Source organism: Quercus robur, chromosome 1 (assembly GCF_932294415.1).
Source record: "Quercus robur chromosome 1, dhQueRobu3.1, whole genome shotgun sequence".
Classification (NCBI taxonomy): domain Eukaryota; kingdom Viridiplantae; phylum Streptophyta; class Magnoliopsida; order Fagales; family Fagaceae; genus Quercus; species Quercus robur.
Window position 1 is genome coordinate 34076 of NC_065534.1, and position 22208 is coordinate 56283.

The window sequence follows — 22208 nt, forward strand, 5'->3', positions numbered from 1 at the left end:
CAGTACAAAATAATTATTTATTCCCACGCATCGCAAAGATCTATAATTAGTTTATGCAATTACTATAATGAAGACTTGTTTGTAATATAATTATGTTTATTTATTAAAATAAATTCAAATTTGCATATGAATTGAAGGATATGCAATGCGGACCTTGTTTGTGATAATTTGTCCACAAACTACTTAACGTGTACAATTTTTTAATATTGGTGTTAACACAACAAAAATTTACAAAATAAATTACACATAGGCACAAAAATTTCATTACTGACAACGAGGATTATAATTTGTATAAACTGCACATAAGTGCAGAATTTTTTCTATTAAAAACAAAATGAGGATCATAATCTGCTCATGATAACATCTCACACAAATCACTAGTACCTCATTACCAAACCAATTAGCATATAAACAACCATTAGAGCACTTAACCAAAGTTTAAAAAACATGATTCTAAACTAGAAAAATTGCTTGACGTTGTGGACCACCCGTTCCCTCCACATGCAACACTTCTATGAGTTGAGGGATTTCTTGCACCATCAATTTTTGTGGTTGGAGCTTGCAATACTTGATCTTCTCGACCTAATACAATACTTGTACAAGACATCTACATGAAAACAATTACACAACACATGAACTATATCATGCATTTCTAATATTTTTGAAAGAAATAATCAAGAAAAAAAGAGAAGAAATACAAATGAAAAACATCAATGAATCATAAAGCAAGCTTAGCATTAGATGTACTAAATTATCCTATTGTGCATTTAAATTATAGCTAAAACCTCTAGTGTATTTCTACCAAACCTGAAAAATTTTACATAACCAAATAAAATGCTTTAATCAAATCTCAATTTATCGTCATCAACCACAACCCATTAGTCAAAGGTGTAAAAAATATCAGGGCAAATTTCATAGTCTCTACTCTCTTATCTTCATTCCACCTTGCTTAACTAATGTTCTATTGAGTGTGTGCGCATATATGGGAAGCCAGTATGCTAGCGTATTAAGTGGTTTTCACAGTTCTAACATTCTATTCCTTTAGCCATACACATAGGCAAGGTTCTTCATTTGGACAAATTCAGTCTTTTGGTAACTTTTTATCCAGAAATTTCATTTGATAAGGTTCTTCTATTGCCTATTTCCACTTTCTATCTAGAAATTTTTGTATATAGTTCATCCAAATGGCACAAACGAGTATGTTTACAAGAATTGTTTTGGTTATTCAGATATTTTATTGATGAACAAACACATTACATCTAGCAGAGTAAAGCAACTTTGAAACTCACAGTCCTTCAAGGACAACCTAACAAAGATTGCTAGCTTACATAACAACAAGATTAAATATACAAAACCAAGTCATTTAAAGCCAAACTAGATTAGAGAAAAGGCTTAGCATAGACTCCGGGATCTGCCAGCAACAACCCCACCAAATTAAACGGAAAGAACATATCACATAATCATTGGGACAATTTATCAAACAGTTGGAATGCACAAATAATGAACCTAAGTTGAGAACTCAATTTTCAAATGGAATCCTAAAGACCCAACACAAAATTAATTAAATCTACATCATTTGATCAATATCTAGTGATAGTCATCTCAAAAATCCATGAGTATCAAAGGAACTAAAAAACAAACCAAAAAAAAGTGGAAAGAATTTTACACAGCCAAAACTTCCATGGACTGAAACTTCTTAAAATTTCATCTTCAAAGACAAAAATAAAGAAAAAGGTGGACTCACCCTATTCATTGCATGAAAAGATATGTGATTATTTGGATCTTGGAGCAAATAAACCCCAACCCCGACAGAAAGTCGCACATAGCAAAGAGTTCTTGCATTAGAAAGGAAAAATAAGAGGAACAATACTTGCATTAGAAAGAACGAGGAAAAAAAAAAAAAACAGAGCCTGAAGATACAGGTGGCAAGACGACAGCCGGATGAAGAACTCAACGCCGCTCCACAGTGGCTCTAGTTCTACAGCCTCTCTCTCTCTCCTCTTCGCTAGTTAGACCTAGGTCTCTCCTCTCTCTTCTTTCTATGTGTTATATTTAGTTTTTAAAGTTCTCCTCTTTGCTAGTTAGACCTAGGTCTCTCCTCTCTCTTCTTTCTATGTGTGATATTTAGTTTTTAAAGTTCACATGCTTCTCATGTGCTCTTATTCCATTAGTGTTTTAACATGAAATTAATTGGAGTATTGATTTGGCAGGTGTATATAGTTTAGGAAGTAAATTGGCCAATAAAAAAGTTTAGACGGTGTCTTGGCCACTAGTCCAAAGTTCGGGGGTGTATGAGCATTCTTCCGAAAAATTAATGAATGCCTCCTATCACAAAAGTTTGCTACAGTGACATGCTGAACAAATTTACAATAAGCCGTTCAACTATAATTTTCTTTTGGTGTTCAAGTAATAACTTTGTTATATTTTTCATCATTAAAATAGAAAAGGCATGCAATGAGGTTAATAACATGATGAAATGGATAAATAGTACCTAAAAGAAGCACAAAAGTGGAACACATTCCTTTAGAATTCAAGAAAGATACTATCTATTCTCTTAAGCAGCTCCATCTCCCCCTCACTGGCAATTCCAGGATCAATGTAACACAACTGAAACAAAAACAGAATATCATGCCCACTGTTAAATTATAGTAAGACCAAGGACAAAAGCTTACTAAAGATATATAACCTGGTATTGTGGCTTCTTCAGTGTGTGAACCCCTCTTTTTATAAGCTTTTGCCACCCATCATTCTCTTTAAGAGATGTTTTTAGAGCTGCTGTTCTCTATAATAACGTGATGCAAGACTAAGAAAACTATGACATTAATGGCATATACTACAAGTTCTAGAAGGTACGGCAAGAACATTCAGAAATTAAATTGAACATACATATAAATAGCTAAATAAGTACATGAAAAAAAATATTATTGAGTTCCTGCAACAGGTCCAAAGAATATATATATTAAATGGAATTTAAAATCATCCTAAACCACCCCAAAGAAAATCCTTTTGTATTTTCTCAAAGCAATTTGCAATGCTAATAGGAATGGGAAATAAAGAGAGTAAATATCTTGGGAAACTTGAGAGAGTGCTCTCAAACTGATTCTTTTTTTTGATTGATAAGTTACACACGCATCTAGTGGGTTTCGAACCCGCAACCTCACCCTCCACCTAACACTTATAAGGGGAGAAGGTACCCCTTGAGCCAGAGCTCATTGGCAATTGCTCTCAAAGAGAAATGTTTGGAATCCATATTATGCAAGGAGACATTGCTTTTGCTAATTCGAATTGAAGAGTGATATAAAATCGGTCTATTTCCGGTGGCATATCCATAGTTAGTGCATTCGTCATATCCATAGTTAGCGTATTCATCATAGTTAGAAGCTCTAGCTCAGTATCAAGGTCACGGTCAATATCGTCACTACCATCAATAAGAAAACCATTAGGCTTCTCCCTCCCTTTGATAAATAAAGTTTCTCCACCTAGCTAATCTTCATTCCATCTTCTCCAAAATCGAGTCCCATATCGATTTTGATAAATGTCCAATGGCAAGCCCAAATATTTCCTGGGCAATAAACAGATCTTGCAAACAAGATCCTTCTCCAAATACATCTTTTTGTTTTTTATTTTTTTAATAAGTAAATACTTCATTGAACAAACCAGAGTTAAAACCATGTAATGTATACAAGAAGTTCCTCTCTTTTTTTTTCTTTTCTTTTTTTTAAGCTTTGATAACTAAATTTTGGCCCCTAAGGATTGTGTTTCTTCAATCAAGAGGAAATAAATTTCAAATGCAAGTCTATTGGGCTGGTTTTTATTGTATTTCAATCAGTCACTAATATTCAATATAAAGATCCTAAATAGTTAGGAATTCTGTATGTTGTTAGTCTATATTATTTAATAAATAATGCCAAAAAAAAAAAAAAAAAAAAAAAAAAAACCAACAACAACAACAACAGAATCTGCTAAGATAGCTCACAGATAGATAATTACATGAGCAGGGTCCAAAATTAAGAGACTGAATTGCTGCGTCCCATTCTGTTGATGTTTAACTTGAACTCCAACGACTGTTCTTGAATGTCCATCATGTTGGAAATACAAGGGTCTGCTTAAAAAATTGAAAAGTCAGAATGCCATCAGAAATGAGTCATTTTCTATGATAAGTAAGTTGTGCGAATGAAATCCCTCCATGCATTTCCGTGCACGAGCAGGATAATCAACATTCCATCCTCAGGCTATAAAAACTAATTAATTTATCACTTACGGTTTCTCGCTGACAGCAACACGATGGTGACAAGATTTGCTTAAGCTCTCATCAGAAAAGTAATTCCACACCCAATGAACAAGAACTTCCGAACCCTTGTTTTTTCTGGCACATTTATTCAGAACATTATCACCACTTCCACCCCCTAAATTACTACCAAGCTGCATACTAGAATATCTAGAATTTTCATCCCCTCTGGAACCTGCTAGGGGAGCATCATAATGCCTCCCAAGAATGTATTTATCCATCGGTCCGTAAACCTGAACTACTTTCCTCTTGCCTCTGTCATTTATTTTTGATACCTGTGCCCCAAGACTTGAACCAGGAACAGAAAGACAAAGCGATTCAAGTTCTTTTGGACCAAAATCGACTATTCTTGCGCGAAGCCCAAAAGAACGGAATAGAGCAGCACATTCAGTAGCTCCAATCCAATTTCTTGAACCATAAATTTTACGATTGAAATGTTCAGAGCCAAGTGCATCAAAACCCCTTTCCCAAGCAATCTCAAGCCATCTCTGAAGCGATGCTATATCGGGAACAAATCCTGAACCACCAAACAAAACCTCTCTTGCTTCTTGTCTTCGCATAAGCAAGTGAGAGCTAAGCATTTGAATGTTACGCCACCCACAACCCCACCCAACATCCTCAGATTCAATGCTATGAAAATGATCGACATAACCTGACAAAATACTTGTCGAATTTCCTGCTTCTAATTCCAAACAGTTTTTCAACAAAGCCATCAAACCAGTTTCAACTTGGTAAAAAGGGCTCCTAATCTGCAAACCAATCAAGCAAGCAATCTTTTCATCAATATGTGATTCTCCACAACCCCTAACAGCATCATCACAGCTCGACTCACATGACATGTCATCCATCACTAGATTATTCTGCAGAACCATAAATAAGAGCAAAAGAAGTCAATAGATTAGGCAGCATGATAAACAATGAAACAAGACAAGTGGTGAGTGTAAAGAGGAAAAGCAAATGATGGTGTTCCCATTTTATATGTGCATGTAGGAAATATAAACTCTATGAGAGGGTGTTCCCATTTTAATTATATATAGAAATAAATATAAATTATTTGAGAGAGGGGTCTGGGGAGAGAAGAAAAAAACTGTTAGGAACCCGGAGGTTCCTAAAGAGGATGGATGGGAATTGTAGGGAAAGGGGAGAGAATTGCATGGGTTTTGACTAAATTCGAGGTAGTCACCCTCCAAAGAATTGTTAAGAAAGAAAGGAATGGACTAAACAGCAATTGGGCTATTCTTCATTCAATGCCTAATGATGAATTAGATTAGAATTGGATCAAATTTGTGTCCATTTTGAAGACCTGAATGCCTAGTTTTCAAAAGTTTAGATCAAATTTGTTACAATGTAAAATATATGAGCAAAAGATCATCAACTCATTGTCTTTGAACAAGTTATGAACCAAACTCAAGAGTTAAAACCCTAACACAATTCAATTGATACAACCCAAATTTGAAATGTTTTGGCACAAGGATTTACCAACACGTCTATGAACCTTAACAATCTTCCCCTTTGATAATTTCATGAAAAACATTAGAATACAACTCAATTATATAAAAATGACCCTATCAAATGGAATGCTCCTGTTACAGTGAATTTTTCTCAAAATCCCCTAAATCTAGACTTGCAAAAAATTTGATCTTCACAGTCTTTTATGGTATGTGATGAACAAGTTTGCAAAATAACATGAACAAACATACCAAGAGTGGTATTGTCCACAGAAAACTTACAAAGTAAAAAATAGTAATTACTCTTCCCTCGATGTGAAACTTCAACTCTCTCCCCCTTAATGTCACAAGTTAACAAAGGGTGAATGGAAGTGAACAATTAATCATATGAACAGGCAATGCAAGAAAGTAGGAGTATATACATGCATAAAAAGAATAGGTTCATCCAAAAAATAAAACTATTCAATTCAAATGATCCTAATTAATTACAATATCAAACATTGTGTTCAATCTTTCCTATCATTGTTCCAATAAGGAAAATTGTTTAAATACAAAGCTCCATTGGAATTTTTAAAAGAATTTTTTTTCCCTATGAAGAAGACCATTTGATTTTAAAAACACTCATTGAAATGATTAAGGTAAAAAAAAAAAAAAAAAGACTCTGAAAACAATGAGAGTTCACAACAAATATAAATAGTTTCTCCATCATTATACGCACACTCAACACCATGTGACCCATGTACATGTGAATGTAGGCAGTTTGGACATAATTATCCTGGACAACGTATTAGACAAATTACGATATAAAAATTCAAGCATGCAAAGTACTTCCAAATGTTAAATTGTATTGTGAACTCAAATCAACCTTAAAAGTAGAGAATATATATATAGTTAAACTACTAATACCTCCTCCTTATTCTCAACCTCATTATATTTTCTTCAATTTTGTGCATTTCTTAAAAAACTTATTATAGGATACTTCAAGTCCATCCTCCATGATCTTGTGTGCACCCACATTAAACTCATCATAACTCCTTATAGAAGCTGTAAAATCTAAGTAGTTTCCATCAAAATTAGGGGAAACACTAGGGACTAGGAGTTATTTATCAACAAGAAGCTCAAAGTATCACACTCAAAAACTAATTACTATATGTGTGAACCTAAGCTCAGAGTTAATAATTTAATAGATATCACAACCCCAATAATAATCACCACAATCGAAAGCAATATAAATAGATAAAAAGAACAGAAGGATTTTAAGTGGCAAAGTGGAAAAGTATTCAAAAGAAAAACCACTCTTGAGATAAGCAACCCGTAGGAAATTTCATCATAAAAGAAACAATTAAATTTCTGTAAATTCACTCAAGAGAGGGTCAAGAAAACTCTTGGAGACAACACAGTTATGCTAACTTGGAATGACCATATCTTACTCATTCAGAATCCAATCTAATCAAATTAGTGTTCATTTTGAAGAAAAGATATAGGGTCATAAAAAAAATTTAGTGAGGATGCAAAAGAAAAGATATAGGGTCTAATTCATCTTCTTTGAGCAAATGAAAACCTGAGCATCCGTGAGACGATTGTGAATCAGAGTCAAGTCTAACACAATTGTATGGATACAACCAAAAATTGATATGTTTTTGCAGTGGGCATTTGGCAACAGATCTATGATCTATAGAGTTGAATAAAGAAAAGTAGTGTAAGAAGGTGAGAGTTGTAGTCATGGGTTTTTTGTATGTGGAACGGGGAAAAAAAAAAAAAGACTTACAGAGTGAGAATGAGGTGAAAAAGGGGCAAGAGCAATCTGCTGGGCCAAGTCCCTGTCCGTAGCGAGTCTTTTTTGCTTTCGCTGCTCATCTTCCAATTCAAAGTGACTGTTAGCATGCCTGCTGCCAATGCATTAACCAAACTAATTAACGGAAAACTACAACAACAATAACAAATTATCTCAATTTGCGTTTGTCTCTCAGAAACAAAAACAATACCTTTCCAGTTCTGCCCAAGGAACTGTTACATCACAAAAGGGGCACGGAGCTGTCATTGACAATGATATCAAAATTAAGAGAGAGAGAGAGAGAGAGAGAGAGGCAGAGTTTTGATTTTAGTTATAGATGAATTCGGTTCAATTTTTTTATTATTATTTTTTTTTTATTTTGTGTTCCTCCGGCCGTTTGGATTGCATTACACTGTACACATACATATTTTAGTGACTTTTTTTTTAATATATATATATATATATATATTAATCATCACATGTTTATCATTTTTTTATTTATTTCGTAATTCACTAGGAAAAAGAGATTTGAGTTGGTAATCCATCTTTACAAAGTCAAGGGGATGAATATGAATATAACCAGACTTATCACAAGCACTTTACATGTGCAATAATACTTTTTTTTTTTATTTATTTTTTTGGTTTAATGTTATAATGTTTAAAAATGATATATAAATAACCGTTTGTATTTTTTTATCTTAAGAAAGAGGTAAGGTAATGTGCCAACGTAGAATAATGTTTAAAAATTAGATAGTGATAGTGTCCTAAGTTTTAGCTAAATGGAAAAAATTATATGTCCATAATATTTTTACAACATTTTTACGACAAATCCTAAGTGGTAGGTTGTTACTAGTTGTTATTGTTGGGACAAAAAAATAATCTTTGTATAAAAATATTGTAAACATAACATCTCTCATTTAGCTAAAAGATATAGGTATTTTAAAGAGTTTAAGAATTTGTATGATGGTATTTTAATATGCAACATATTGAAACCCAAACGAAGAATCTATACTAAGGGCTTCTCTTGTTTGGACCGGATTTTTTTTTTAATTCCAAAATACCCTTATTTCCCTAGGTTTAAATAGAGACAAAACTAAAGGATAATTTGGTAAAACTACATCTTTTAACTCTTGCAAAATCATTGCTCATAAAATAGGATCACTCCCTCTTGGTTTTCAAATTCAAACTATACTTCAAATTTTTTTCATTTTTACAATTTAAAAAAAAAAAATCCTAAATTTTAGGATTTTAGAATCCTATGCTATGAAAGCCTACTACTAGCACGGTTTTTCAAAAAAAAAAAAAAAATTTAAAGCACACGTTTTAGTATATTAGTATTTTTTTTTTTTTGTGCCTAAAAGTTAGTCTATTAGTTTTTTTTTTTTTTTTTTTTGGGATAAAAACTCACAAACTTTATTTAATCAAAGTAGAAGGTAAATCTTGAATAAGAGCTTGTTCTAAAAAATAAGGACACTCTTCAATCCAAGCAAAATAGTCGCTAATGCCTACAGCAAACTTAGCTAACAAATGAGCAGGCAGATTCCCACTCCTACAAACATGAGAGAAATATACATTCCTTAATTCATTTGAACCAGCCTGTATCCCATATATTAAAGATGCCACCGAGGAGGGTGCTGAAGTCTTTTCACATAGAGCATTGACTATTGTCAAAGAATCACCTTCTAACACAAAGTCCAGTATGCCTACTTCCTTTGCAAACGTTATACCTGTTTCAAAAGCCTTTGCTTCCACTTCTATAGCACCTAAAGGAGCATTAAATTTCTTACTCAAACCTGCAATAAAGTTCCCCTCATGGTCTCTAATAACAACCCCAACACTAGCTTCTTTTTGCTTCCCAAAGACAGCCCCATCAACGTTTACCTTATAGAAAGGCAATTGCGGAGGAGACCATTTTGAATCTAGTGATTGAGGATGCTTCAGTGGGAGTATTAAGGCAGCCCAATATTCTTCCATGTAGTGTTGACACCTCAGAAACAACTCTCTTCCATTTTTCCTCATCCCACCATGTCTCACCTCATTTCTATGAGTCCATAGAGTCCAAACCAGTGAAACTGCCATAGCAGAATCTTCACTAGACCAATATGCCTTCATCAAAACAAAACAAAGAAAATCCATGAAGCTTCAAAAGTGTGTTGGAACCAAAATCCGAAAGTTCTTGAATGAAGCCCATGTTTCACGAGCTCTTTGGCACTCCCAAAACAGATGAATAAAGGTTTCTGCAGTAGCCCCACACTCCTCACAAACATCATCCATTAGTACATGTCTAAGTCTCAGATTTGCCTTTGTTGGTAGGATATCACGTGCAGCCTTCCAAGCAAAATGTCTAATTTTCTGAGGGACCTGCATTTTCCAAAGTTTCCTCCAAAACATACGCATATTTGCCCCATCTGAAACAGAAGCATTATTAGCATCCTTATCCAACTCCATGTTGGATAATTTTTGTATAGAAATGGAGTAAATAAAGATGTGGAAAACAATACGGGTATTCTCTACAATGACACTGTAACCCAATTGAAAGGGATGTAGCGCAGCTTGGTAGCGCGTTTGTTTTGGGTACAAAATGTCACGGGTTCAAATCCTGTCATCCCTACCTATTCTATTACTTATCTTATGAGCAGGAATCGTAACGAGGGATCAATTGAAATCGATTAAATTGGGCATCCATAACATGATCAATCTTTCATTTGACTCTATTCTACTATAGAATAGGATACGCATGCAAAAATATAATATATTAGAGTTACTTACAAAATATTTAGTGTGATAATAAAGCGCTCTTAGTTCAGTTCGGTAGAACGCGGGTCTCCAAAACCCGATGTCGTAGGTTCAAATCCTACAAAGCGTGATCCCATTCTTGTTATTCTTAGGTCGAAAATTACACTGAAATGAAATAATTGAACAGCAATTTCAATTTGACCCCTGCCCTATGTATTAAAATTAATAAAGCAAGTAGGGGTCAATCAAAAAAAGAGCTATTAATTAATTAAAGGTCCAACTGATCACCGCGTCTGTATTGTAAATATGCGGTTACAAATAATCCAGCCAAAGTAATAGGAATTAGACCTAAGACAATTCCAAATAGAAAAACTTCAATCATTTCGATTTGTTTGAAAGAGGAAAAGGAGAGGTAATATCTATTCTTAACTATTAATTCATATTGCCCATGAATCTCAATGACCAAAAATTGGAAATTGACACGGTAAGAAACTTAAGAAACTATAGAATATATGGAATAACACAGAAAGATTTCGTTTTTTTATGAATCGTTTGTTCAATTAATTTCAAATAAGTCGTATCTTGTTCAACCCGATAAATAGAGCTGAGGCTATAGTTAAAACCGCTAGTAGAAAACCGAAATAACTAGTTATAGTAAGCATAAAGATGCTAAATGAAATATGGTCTTTTTATACATATGTTTAGAAAGCACTTCCCTAAATTCAAATTTTTGAAAGATACAAACAAGAATAAGCAAAAAGACCAATTCCACTTATTCTTTCAATTGAAAGTTTTTGATTCATCAATCCTTCTAAACAGTAATAAAAAAAAATGGGAGTGACATAGGTAAGAAATTAATTCATCATCTGTGATATCTGAGCATCCCCTAATTCCCAATCAACAGATTCATCTTAAAAACTAATATTCTTATACTAATATTATATATTATTATTATAATTAATAATCAAAATTAGAAATAATAAAAAACTCTGTTGTGTAACTTCATTCAAAAAATGAAATTGAATCGCTTTAAAATTGGAAAATCATTTCTATTTTGATTTTGATCTTTTTTTTTATTATTGTATCGAATACATTGTGTATTTTCGAACAAAGAATGACCCTATATTATACTAGAATCTCCCTTTTTTTACTTTAACTTTACTTTATTACTTTCCCTTTTCTTTTTTACTTTAATTTGATTTGACCTCATTAGATTCAGTAGTAGGTTCATTCTCATAATATCTCTAATGAGAAGAAAAAGAGTTTCGCATGATCTAATCGTGCGAAACTTATACATTTTTTCTTTACATATCTTAAATTAGAGAGCCCCCCCGCCCTTTTATAATTATAATTCGATCAAGAACGGCCTTTTGGTTCTAATACAACAATGCGTGCATCGCGAATATTGATTATTTTCTTCTTTGTTCTCTTTCTTTTGTCGAAGACTATCGGCTAGTCTTACTTCTTACTGGACAACTAACCAATTCCTTAAAAATGAAAAAAAAGGGGGGGGGGGGGGAGGTTCCAACAAAAAACATCTTCTACAAACACAAAAAGAAAGAATATTTTTATATTTTGGATCTAATTGAATTGTAGGTGTAGGAGAATGGAATATGATAATCCCACTCGCGAATTATTTGAAAGCAACCCGTTGTATTCACATTTTATCTGATCTTTAGTTTCTAATCCAAAGCCGATAATGGAGAGAACCCTTATACTACTACAGGAATTTGAAAATTTTTTTATTGAATAGTATAGAATACTACATCGACAGGCAACAATAAAAGAAAAAAGAAAGTCTCTAGCACTCCATTTAGATACTAATTGTGAAATTGCGTTGCTGTGTCAGAAGAAGGATAGCTATACTGATTCGGTATACTCTAAAGACACCCTTGGTACCCTATTGACGATCTCACAAAGATTAAATTTCAGTGAATTCCCATTTACTGATCTCATCTTTTACGGAATCGATCCCCTTTTTGACTGTACAAGAATACGTGGAGCTCGGCATGTCTGGAAGTACAGGAGAACGTTCTTTTGCTGATATTATTACCAGTATTCGATACTGGGTCATTCATAGCATTACTATACCTTCCCTTTTCATTGCGGGTTGGTTATTCGTCAGCACGGGTTTAGCTTACGATGTATTTGGAAGCCCTCGTCCAAACGAGTATTTTACAGAGAGTCCACAAGGAATTCCATTAATAACTGGCCGTTTTGATCCTTTGGAACAACTCGATGAATTTAGTAGATCTTTTTAGGAGGCCCCAATGACCATAGATAGAACCTATCCCATTTTTACAGTGCGATGGTTGGCTGTTCACGGATTAGCTGTACCTACCGTTTCTTTTTTGGGGTCAATATCAGCAATGCAGTTCATACAACGATAAACCTAATTCAAATTATAAATCTATGACACAATCAAACCCGAACGAACAAAGTGTTGAATTGAATCGTACCAGTCTCTACTGGGGTTTATTACTCATTTTTACACTTGCTGTTTTATTTTCCAATTATTTCTTCAATTAAGAGAAGCAAAGAGAATAGTAAACAACAGAATAATAGAAATTCTCTTATCCCATTCGGAAGGATATCATATCATAATTATCTATGACTGTTTATGTCTATAGCATGACCACTTGATGAAATTTGGAGGTACGCGGGACAAATGGCCGATACTACTGGAAGGATTCCTCTTTGGATAATAGGCACTGTAACGGGTACTCTTGTGATTGGTTTAATCGGTATTTTCTTTTATGGTTCATATTCCGGATTGGGTTCATCCCTGTAGTAATCGGATGCATTGAGTTATAGACATGAAAGCGTAAGAACTCAACGGGATCTCCCTCGAATCAGATAAATAAAGAGGGGTTAGGTCCTGTTGAGTTCTTAATGATCAGAATCTTTTATTCGTATAAATGAAAAAAATAAATCACCCTTTTACGATGTTTGAAAAAACCCCATTTCATTTCTTTCTGATGATGTTTTTGAAAAAACTAACTTCATTGATTGATGCAGAACATCTGTTCCTTGATAGTATTTGTCGATACTTTAAAATTTTAAAGAAAGAAGGAATCGCTCCATTAAATCCCATCCCTCTTTTGCGGACACAATCAAACTATAACAATAATATATATTTCTATTGATCAGATATCATGAAAATTTTTTCTATACTAATAAAACCTTACTCTATTTTTTTTTTTTTTTAGTATTTGTATTTAATAAAAATTTCCATTGAATTATAAATTCATTAAAGGGTTCTCAGAACCCTGGAAAAATTTGAAACTAAAAATAGGATCTTTGACAAATGGGATCAAAACCTAAAATCATTAGTATTTCGACACAAGACCTTATTATTTCGATACAAGATACAAGAAAGGTCCAACTCCATGTTGGAAAATATGGCTAAATAAACAAGTTTTGATTCAACAATACAAACCCTAATAATTAGCAATGACAAAAATAAATAGATAGAGTTAGAAAGATTTTACAAACTATAGAATCACGTAAATAACAGGGGAGATATGGCTGGAGAAGAGGAAGAAGAAAATGTTGAAAGAGGCCCAAGAATGATGTAACAAACCCAAACACAAACCCAAGCCAACACCTAGCCCATTGTGATCCAATTTACCACCTAAGATGTGCAAAGCCTTATAAACTCATAACAAGATTCATTCCTAACCAATGTGGGACACAAACATACATTAAGTGTTTGAAACACACGCATACTCCAACACTCCATAGCTACTTTATAGGCACTTTTTACTGAAAATACCCCATTAGATGTCTCTGCCCAGATTAGCTTATCATCAGGAAACCTATTGCTCAAGGGAAGTCCACAAATATTTTCAGCCTCAAAAGGAAGGAAGATACGTTTAAACAAATCCACATTCCGACAGTTATTATCATAATCAATCAAATGACTAACCATAGATACCTGAGGAGACAGAGTTCTAGGAGATATCACTCTATATGAAGAAAAATTAGGAACCCATGGGTCAACCCAAATTCTAATCCTTTGCCCATTCCCAACATGCCATCTCATGCCTTTATTGACAATTTTTTGTGCAGTAAAAATACTCCTCCAAACGTATTAAGGTTTCACTACAAAAAACTAGGCCTATAGGCCCATTTTGGCTATAACAGCGTTTGCTATAGTGGCGTTTATTGTACCGCAACTACAGGTCTGTCTTATAGTGGCGTTCCCAAACGCTATTATAGACCAATTTTTTAAAAAAAAAAAGGCTATAGCAGCGTTTAGGGTAGACCTATAGTGGCATTTGTTAAACGCCACTATTGTACCATTACTATAGACCAAATTTTTATTTTAAAAAAAGGCTATAGCAGCGTTTAGAACGCCACTATAGGGCAGACGACTCACCCTATAATGGCGTTCTACAAACGCCAAAAATTAATTTTTGGTAATCAAAGTTTTTTTTTTTTGAATTAAAATTGTAATTACATTAAAAGATACAAAACAAAAATACATAAATAAAACAAAATACAAACACTATAGTTAACCCAACAAATTCAAAATGAAACACAAACCCACCTAAAAAAATTCAAAATCAAATACAACATGCTCACACCCAAAAATAAAAAATAATAAAAATAGCAATTCAAACGAACCCATTCAGCCGCCAAAGACCATCTTGCAAAAAGAACTCATCAAATAGATTTTGAATTTTTCACTACTTTCTTGGTTCTATTAACAAAGATTAATCAATAATAAAAAGCCAAAGAATTCACAAAAATTAATCAAAAATCTCAGAGACCCACTAAGCAAAGTTGACAGTAGACAAGGAATAGACCAAAACTATTATCAAAAAAGGTATAGACCAAAACAATCATTAAATCCTTTTTAAAAAAAATACTTACTTGCAACTATACAACCAATGGCATCAAACACAATAGCATTCTATCTTCAATCACAAATCCCATAATAGTAGCACCATTTACAAATTTGAACAAAATTAACTAGTTGCAACACCATCTTCAAATCCAAAACCCACTAACATTAACACCACCACAAATAAAATAGGGGAAATAAAATCAAATAGGAGAGAAAGAGAAAAGAATAAATCCAGGTGTGTAGTGAAAGAAGAGTGAAAGAAGGAAAAAAAAGAAACAGAAAAGAAGAGAAAGAAAGAAAGAAGTCTGAAGAAGTGGAGATAAGGGAGAAAAAGAAAGAAAAGAAAGAAGAAGTCTGAAGAAGTGGAGATAAGGGAGAAAAAGAAGGAAAAAAAAAAAAAAAAGTCTGAAGAAGAAGCTACGTGGAGACAAGGTATTGATAAGGTGAGTGGGGGTATGTGGGGTTAGGTGGATTTTGAATTTTGAATTTTTTTTTTTTTTTGATTAGTTTTGAATCTTCTAATATATATATATATATATATATATATATATGAAAATGATATGTTTATAATATTTTCACAATATTTTTATAACAAATTAAGTGGCAGGTTGTTATTAGTTGTTATTATTGAGGCAAAAAAGTAATCTTAGTGTTAAGTTCAATAACAACTAACCACTTACGATTTGTTGTGAAAATGTTGAGGACGTAGAATCTCTCACCACTTATGATTTGTTGTAAAAATGTTGTAAAAATGTTGTGGACATAACACCTCTCATATATATATATATATATATATTTAAATAGAGAAATGATATATTCACAACATTTTTACAACAAATTTTAAGTTGTAGGTTGTTACTGTTTGGTTAAAAAAGTAATCTTAGTATTAATTTTAAATTTGAACAAATAACAACTAACCACTTATGATTTTTTATGTAAAATATTGTAAAAATGTTATGGACGTAGCATCTTTCATTTAAATATAAATATATAAAATATAAACATTTTAATATATATTATTCAAATATTCTGGAATATGTTGTAGAATTTGTTTACGCCTGCTGAACAAATTTCCCTTTATTTTTTTGGAATATTAATATGCACTTTTGGATCTATAGTGGCGTTTACCAAACGCCACTATAGGTCCCCCATTTTAATTCTTTTTGCCAGATTCATTTTCCTATAGTAGTTTTTTTTTTTTTTTTTTTTGGTGTTGGGCTATAGTGGCGTTTCGCAAATGCCACTATAGGTCCTACTCTTACAAGCGTCTATAATGGCGTTTGACAAATGCCACTATAGGTCTTTTTCCCCTAGCTCTAATTAAAAAAAAAAAAAAAAAAAAAAAAAACCCTATTGAAATTTTTTTTTTTTTTTAAACTAAAATAAAATGTGTCTATAGTGGCAAATGCCACTATAGGGCCTTGTGAGACCAGGACCTATAGTGGTGTTTGACAAACGCTACTATAGATCCATTTTTTGAAAACACCATTATAGGACTCCTTGAACGCAGCTATAGATATGCCTATAGCAGCGTTTATAGAAAACACCACTATAGGGTACCAATAGTGGCATTTTTTACAAACGCCACTGTAGGTCTAGTTTTTTGTAGTGTTTGTTTCCTAGTGAGGCTTGGATAAATTCACAATCCTTAAAATACCGAGCTTTGATGATCTTGTATACAAGTGAATTCTGACCCAACTAAAGCCGTCAGCCTTGTTTTGCCAAGAGAGCAAGGTTAAAAGGTTTTAAAAATTTGAACCCCAATCCACCACATGAATTGGGTACACATAGTTTCTCCCAACTCATCCATGCCATTTTCTTTTTATCCTGCTTTTGTCCCCACCAGAAATTCCAAATCATACTTGTCAGTTCATCACAGAGGGCATTAGGGATTTTAAAAAAAACTCATAGTATACGTAGGGATTGCTTGTGCAACAGCCTTAATCAAAACTTCTTTCCTTGCCTTTAACAACAATTTTTCCTTCCACCTTGTCAACTTCTTAGCCAATTTTTCCTTCACCGCATTAAAAATATTTCTTTTATTCCTTCCAACTAAAGAAGGAAGACCAAGATATTTTTCATGCTGCTTAATAATCTGGGCACCAAATCTTGACTTAATTTCCTCTTTAATAGATCTATCAGTATTGTTGCTAAAAAACTATGATGTTTTTGCCCTATTCAATTGTTGGCTTGAGGCATCTTCATACATTTTTAACACACGCTGCAATGAATCACAATCATTCAAGGTTGCTTTACAAAAGATCAAACTATCATCAACAAAGAATAAGTGAGAGAGAGTTAGAGCCCCACGACAAATAGTCACTGTGATGCCCCAATTTGATTGATTGTGTGATGTGTGTGGGTATGTGATGAGTCCCACATCGGGTATTTATTGGGTAGATCTGGGCTTTATTAACAATTGCAAGGGGCCTCAATTGTGACTAGTCCTTTTGAGGTATAGCGCAGATGTGGCTAGCGTTTTTCCTTGGGTCGTTACATATGGTATCAGAGCAGGCCCGGTAATCCCATGTGGGCTCAGAGACACTCCCCACAAAGTGGGCCCTAACGAGGACGTTAGGGATTTAAGTGGGGGAGATTGTGATGCCCCAATTTGATTGATTGTGTGATGTGTGTGGGTGTGTGATGATTCCCACATCGGGTATTTACTGGGTAGATCTGGGCTTTATTAATAACTACAAGGAGCCTCAATTGTGACTAGTCCTTTCGAGGTATAGCGCAGATGTGGCTAGCGCTTTTCCTGGGGTCGTTACATAGATGTGGTTAGCGATTTTCCTTGGGTCGTTACCTATGGTATCAGAGCTGGTCCGGTAATCCCGTGTGGGCTCAAAGACACTACCCCACAAAGTGGGCCCTAACGAGGACGTTAGGGATTTAAGTGGGGGAGATTGTGATGCCCCAATTTGATTGATTGTGTGATGTGTGTGGGTGTGTGATGAGTCCCACATCGGGTATTTATTGGGTAGATCTGGGCTTTATTAACAACTATAAGGAGCCTCAATTATGACTAGTCATTTTGAGGTATAGCGTAGATGTGGCTAGCGCTTTTCCTTGGGTCGTTACATATGGTATCATAGCCGGCTCGGTAACCCCGTCTGGGCTCAGAGACACTACCCCACAAAGTGGGCCCTAACGAGGACGTTAGAGATTTAAGTGGGGGAGATTGTGATACCCCAATTTGATTGATTGTGTGATATGTGTGGGTGTGTGATGAGTCCAACATCGGGTATTTACTGGGTTGAACTGAGCTTTATTAACAACTACAAGGAGTTTCAATTGTGACTAGTCATTTTGAGGTATAGCGCAGATGTGGCTAGCGCTTTTCCTTGGGTCGTTACATATGGTATCAGAGCCGGCCTAGTAATCCTGTGTAGGCTCAGAGACACTACCCCACAAAGTGGGCCCTAACGAAGACGTTAGAGATTTAAGTGGGGGAGATTGTGATACCCCAATTTGATTGATTGTGTGATGTGTGTGGGTATGTGATGAGTCCCACATCAAGTATTTATTGGGTAGATCTAGGCTTTATTAACAATTGCAAGGAGCCTCAATTGTGACTAGTCCTTTTGAGGTATAGCGCAGATATGGCTAGCACTTTTCCTTGGGTCGTTACATATGGTATCAGAACCGGCCCGGTAATCTCGTGTGGGTCCAAAGACACTACCCCACAAAGTGGGCCCTAACAAGGACGTTAGGGATTTAAGTGGGGGAGATTGTGATGCCCCAATTTGATTGATTGTGTGATGTGTGGGTGTGTGATGAGTCTCACATTGGGTATTTATTAGGTTGAACTGGGTTTTATTAACAATTACATGGAGCCTCAATTGTGACTAGTCCTTTTGAGGTATAGCGCAGATGTGGCTAGCGCTTTTCCTTGGGTCGTTACAGTCACCCCATCCATAAAACCATCATGTACAGATTTTTTAATTAAAGCAGATAGACCCTCAGCACATATTAAAAAAAGATATGGGGACAACGGATCACCTTGTCTAAAACCTCTCGAAGGACATATATCACCTCTAGGCCTCCCATTAATAGAGATAGAATAAGATACAGAAGAAATATACAGCATCATCAATTCCCTCCACCTGGAATTAAATCCCAGTTTCTCCATAATCTTATCTAAACAAATTCATTCAACCCTATCATATGCTTTACTTATATCCAATTTTAAAGTCATTTCTCCAACTTTTCCTCCCTTCTTTTAATTAATATGATGCATAGTCTCAAAAGCAACTAAAACATTATCAGTAATTAACCTTCCATGCACAAAAGCACTTTGGGTATTACTAATAATTTTTGGTAAAACTTTCTTAAGTCTGTTAGCCAAATCTTTGGAGGCTAGTTTATACATCACATTACAAAGACTAATAGGGTGGAAATCTGTAACTTTTTTCAGATTTTTAATCTTTGGGACCAAAACAATATGAGTTTCATTGAACTTTGGTGGGACAATACTATGATTAAGAAAATCCAAGACAGTTTTAGTGACAACATTCCCAATAATAGGCCAAAAATGTTGAAAAAATAGAGGAGGCATACCGTCAGGTCCTGGAGATTTAAGGGGATACATTTGCTTCAGTGCTTTAAAAGCCTTTACACCTTGAAACTCACTTGTCAAGCTACTATTCATTTTTGGGGAAACCTTAGGTACCACTGCTCCTATTAACTCAACAAATTCTGTGGGTTGTGATGATTGGAAAAGATCAGCGTAGTATTTGAGAATGATGCCTTCCACAACACTTGCATCTTCCTACCAAATTTCATTATGATCAAGCAGCCCTTCAATGACATTTTTCTGAAACTGAGTAGAAGCTTTTGGATGAAAGTAACCCATGTTCCGATCTCCCCCCTGAAACCAATTCAACCGAGACCGCTAGTGCCATATACTATCTTCCTTATCCAACCAGCAATTTAATTCAACATGAGTGTCCCTCATTGCCATGATATTTTCAATAGTAGCAAGTTGAAGCTCCAACCACTTGAATTGTTTTTTCAATTTAGCTATATTTTTGCCAACATGACCAAAGACATTTTTATTCCACAATTCAAGCTTGGTACGATAGCTATCCGTACGATGCAGAATCAGAAATTCAGGTCCCATACTTAAGCCTTCTTCCCATGCAGAAGTAACCACCTGTTGACACCCTATTTTGCAACCCGTATTTAACCTCACATGAAGGGTAAAAGGGTAATTTCACATTGGAAATATGCATCTTGATTCTGGTCATTAGATCCTTAATCTCATTTTACTAAAATTATCTTGATGTTGTAACAATCAAATCGACTGGTCAAGAGCCCTAATCGGACCATTAGATTGAAAGTTATCATCAAATCAAGTTTTAATGGCTGAGATGCACTATCACAAATTGAGTCCGACTATATGTGATTATGAACAATTGATTTCAATTGGTTATAAGTATAATCAATTTAAAATTGATGATGTGTCATAATTTGATTGGTTAGGACTATAGGGTTACACACACTTAATTAACTAGATAGTTAAACATTAATTATTCAATGAGTAATTTGTGTAATTGTCTTTTAATTAGAGTAAATTTTGAACCAATTAAGTTTGAAATGGGAGTGATTGGAGTCATTTAATGTTAATTGGGAGCTGATTTGGGACCTATTAATGTTAATTGTGCTGAAACCATTTTCTAACAAATGACCTCTGCTCACCTTTTCATCGACATCTCTCAGAATATTTTGAATCTGTGAAGGAGGTTAATTTTCCCAGAAACTAGACATTCGAGGCTTCAATTTGAGTACAATAATGAGACAATTCCGATCAGAATTAAGGCAGATATGATTTTTCAAAGTTGGCTCTACAAGCTGTTACAGCAGCTACGGGAAAACCGAACATTGCTTGCTCTTCACTCTCATCAATCTCCACATTTAATGCATCAGATTTCCCCAAAGGCTAAAATGAGGTATAGGTTCATGATTCTTTGTCAACCCTCATTAAATGGTCTTCCATTCATATTTCCTCCACCACTACTATATAAACCCCCCCTCTCCTTCATTCCAAAGACACAAAAAATCCCCCTCTCTTCTCTTCTCTTGAATTCTAGTGAAGTTGAGTAGTCTTGTCATATCTTGGTCTTCCTGAGACTCAAGGTATTGAGTGAGACCCACTCTTCCTCTTCTAGCTCTTCTTTTCCTCCACCCTTAGGACCTCTATCAAGAATCCCCTCCTCCATTATATGGATCTTGCATGAAAGTATAATCCCATTTCCTAACTGTTTGTTTATATTGTCATGATGAGAATTTAAGATTAAAGCATGATAATTCCCTTGAATATGTTTGAATGTTCTTAATTGTTCTTATGTGTTCTTCACATGTTCTTAGTTGTTCATCACATGTTCATGCATATCACTAGATTTAATCTTAAATCTACATCAAAAATATGAAAAACATATTTGTTTAGTAATTCTTTCAAATCCTTGAATCTAGGTTATCACTATCCACACACATTCACTAAAGTTTATTTTTCAATCCAAATGACATGCTTAATAAATTGAATTAGGGTTTATCACATCCACACACATTAAATTCAACATACAAATTGATTAACATATTGGATGATGTGATATGAATGTTAGCCACCATAGTCTAGAAGACCGGTTTCACCGGGCAAGGTGGGTGCCTAACACCTTCCCACCTTGTAACATAGCCTCCAAGTTTAGATCAAGGGTTAGTAGATCAAATGCTTATCCATGTAATTTTCGATTTTTAGATTGTAACTAGGAAACAAAGCCATGTACTTTATCTTAGATTGTATCTAAGACCAAAGCCATGTAATTTTCCTATGATCAATGTAAATTTAATTTCAAATTAATAAAATGAGGAATTTTTCAATTATGGTTTTCTTATTTTTCCAATAATTAAATAAGTGGTGACTCCATTGTAAAACCTTTAATCTAAAGGGAAAAATATAACTAGTCAAACCTCCATTTTGAGAGGCAATAACATGACTCCACCCATTCATGTGGATTTGGCCCAACACATCTATAAAAAACAGGCCGGGGGCGCGGTCTCTCACAGTGGCGACTCCACTGGAGATATTGAGGGCTAAGCTTTAATTAGTTT

At 34.4% G+C, this 22208-nt stretch overlaps 1 protein-coding gene and 2 non-coding genes across 9 annotated transcripts; 2 read left to right on the forward strand and 1 right to left on the reverse strand.

Annotated features, from left to right (window-relative positions):
* Positions 1–259: 259 nt before the first annotated feature.
* On the reverse strand, positions 260–7828 carry LOC126714439 (uncharacterized). 7 transcript variants are annotated; one of them, XR_007651606.1, is made up of 8 exons: positions 7722–7799; positions 7505–7625; positions 4262–5148; positions 3991–4102; positions 2687–2782; positions 2088–2607; positions 1745–2015; positions 260–607 (listed from the first exon to the last, which is right to left on the reverse strand). XR_007651606.1 is itself a non-coding variant. In XM_050414612.1 (8 exons), exons 2-7 carry the CDS (start codon positions 7618–7620, stop codon positions 2524–2526), a joined length of 1350 nt encoding a protein of 449 aa, XP_050270569.1. In that variant the 5' UTR covers positions 7621–7622; positions 7722–7828; the 3' UTR covers positions 260–607; positions 2492–2523. The 7 variants fall into 7 exon arrangements, 5 of the variants coding, with proteins under 5 accessions (XP_050270569.1, XP_050270585.1, XP_050270578.1 ...); XM_050414612.1 differs by lacking the exon at positions 1745–2015 and adding an exon at positions 6019–6073 and having other exon boundaries at positions 2492–2607; positions 7505–7622; positions 7722–7828; XM_050414628.1 differs by lacking the exon at positions 1745–2015 and adding an exon at positions 6019–6073 and having other exon boundaries at positions 2492–2607; positions 7505–7593; positions 7722–7808.
* A 2219-nt stretch (positions 7829–10047) lies between these two features.
* On the forward strand, positions 10048–10121 carry TRNAP-UGG (transfer RNA proline (anticodon UGG)). The gene has a single exon. It is a non-coding gene; the product is annotated as a tRNA-Pro (tRNA).
* Positions 10122–10302: 181 nt separating this feature from the next.
* Positions 10303–10376, forward strand: TRNAW-CCA (transfer RNA tryptophan (anticodon CCA)). Its single transcript has one exon. It is a non-coding gene; the product is annotated as a tRNA-Trp (tRNA).
* The last annotated feature ends 11832 nt before the right edge of the window (positions 10377–22208 follow it).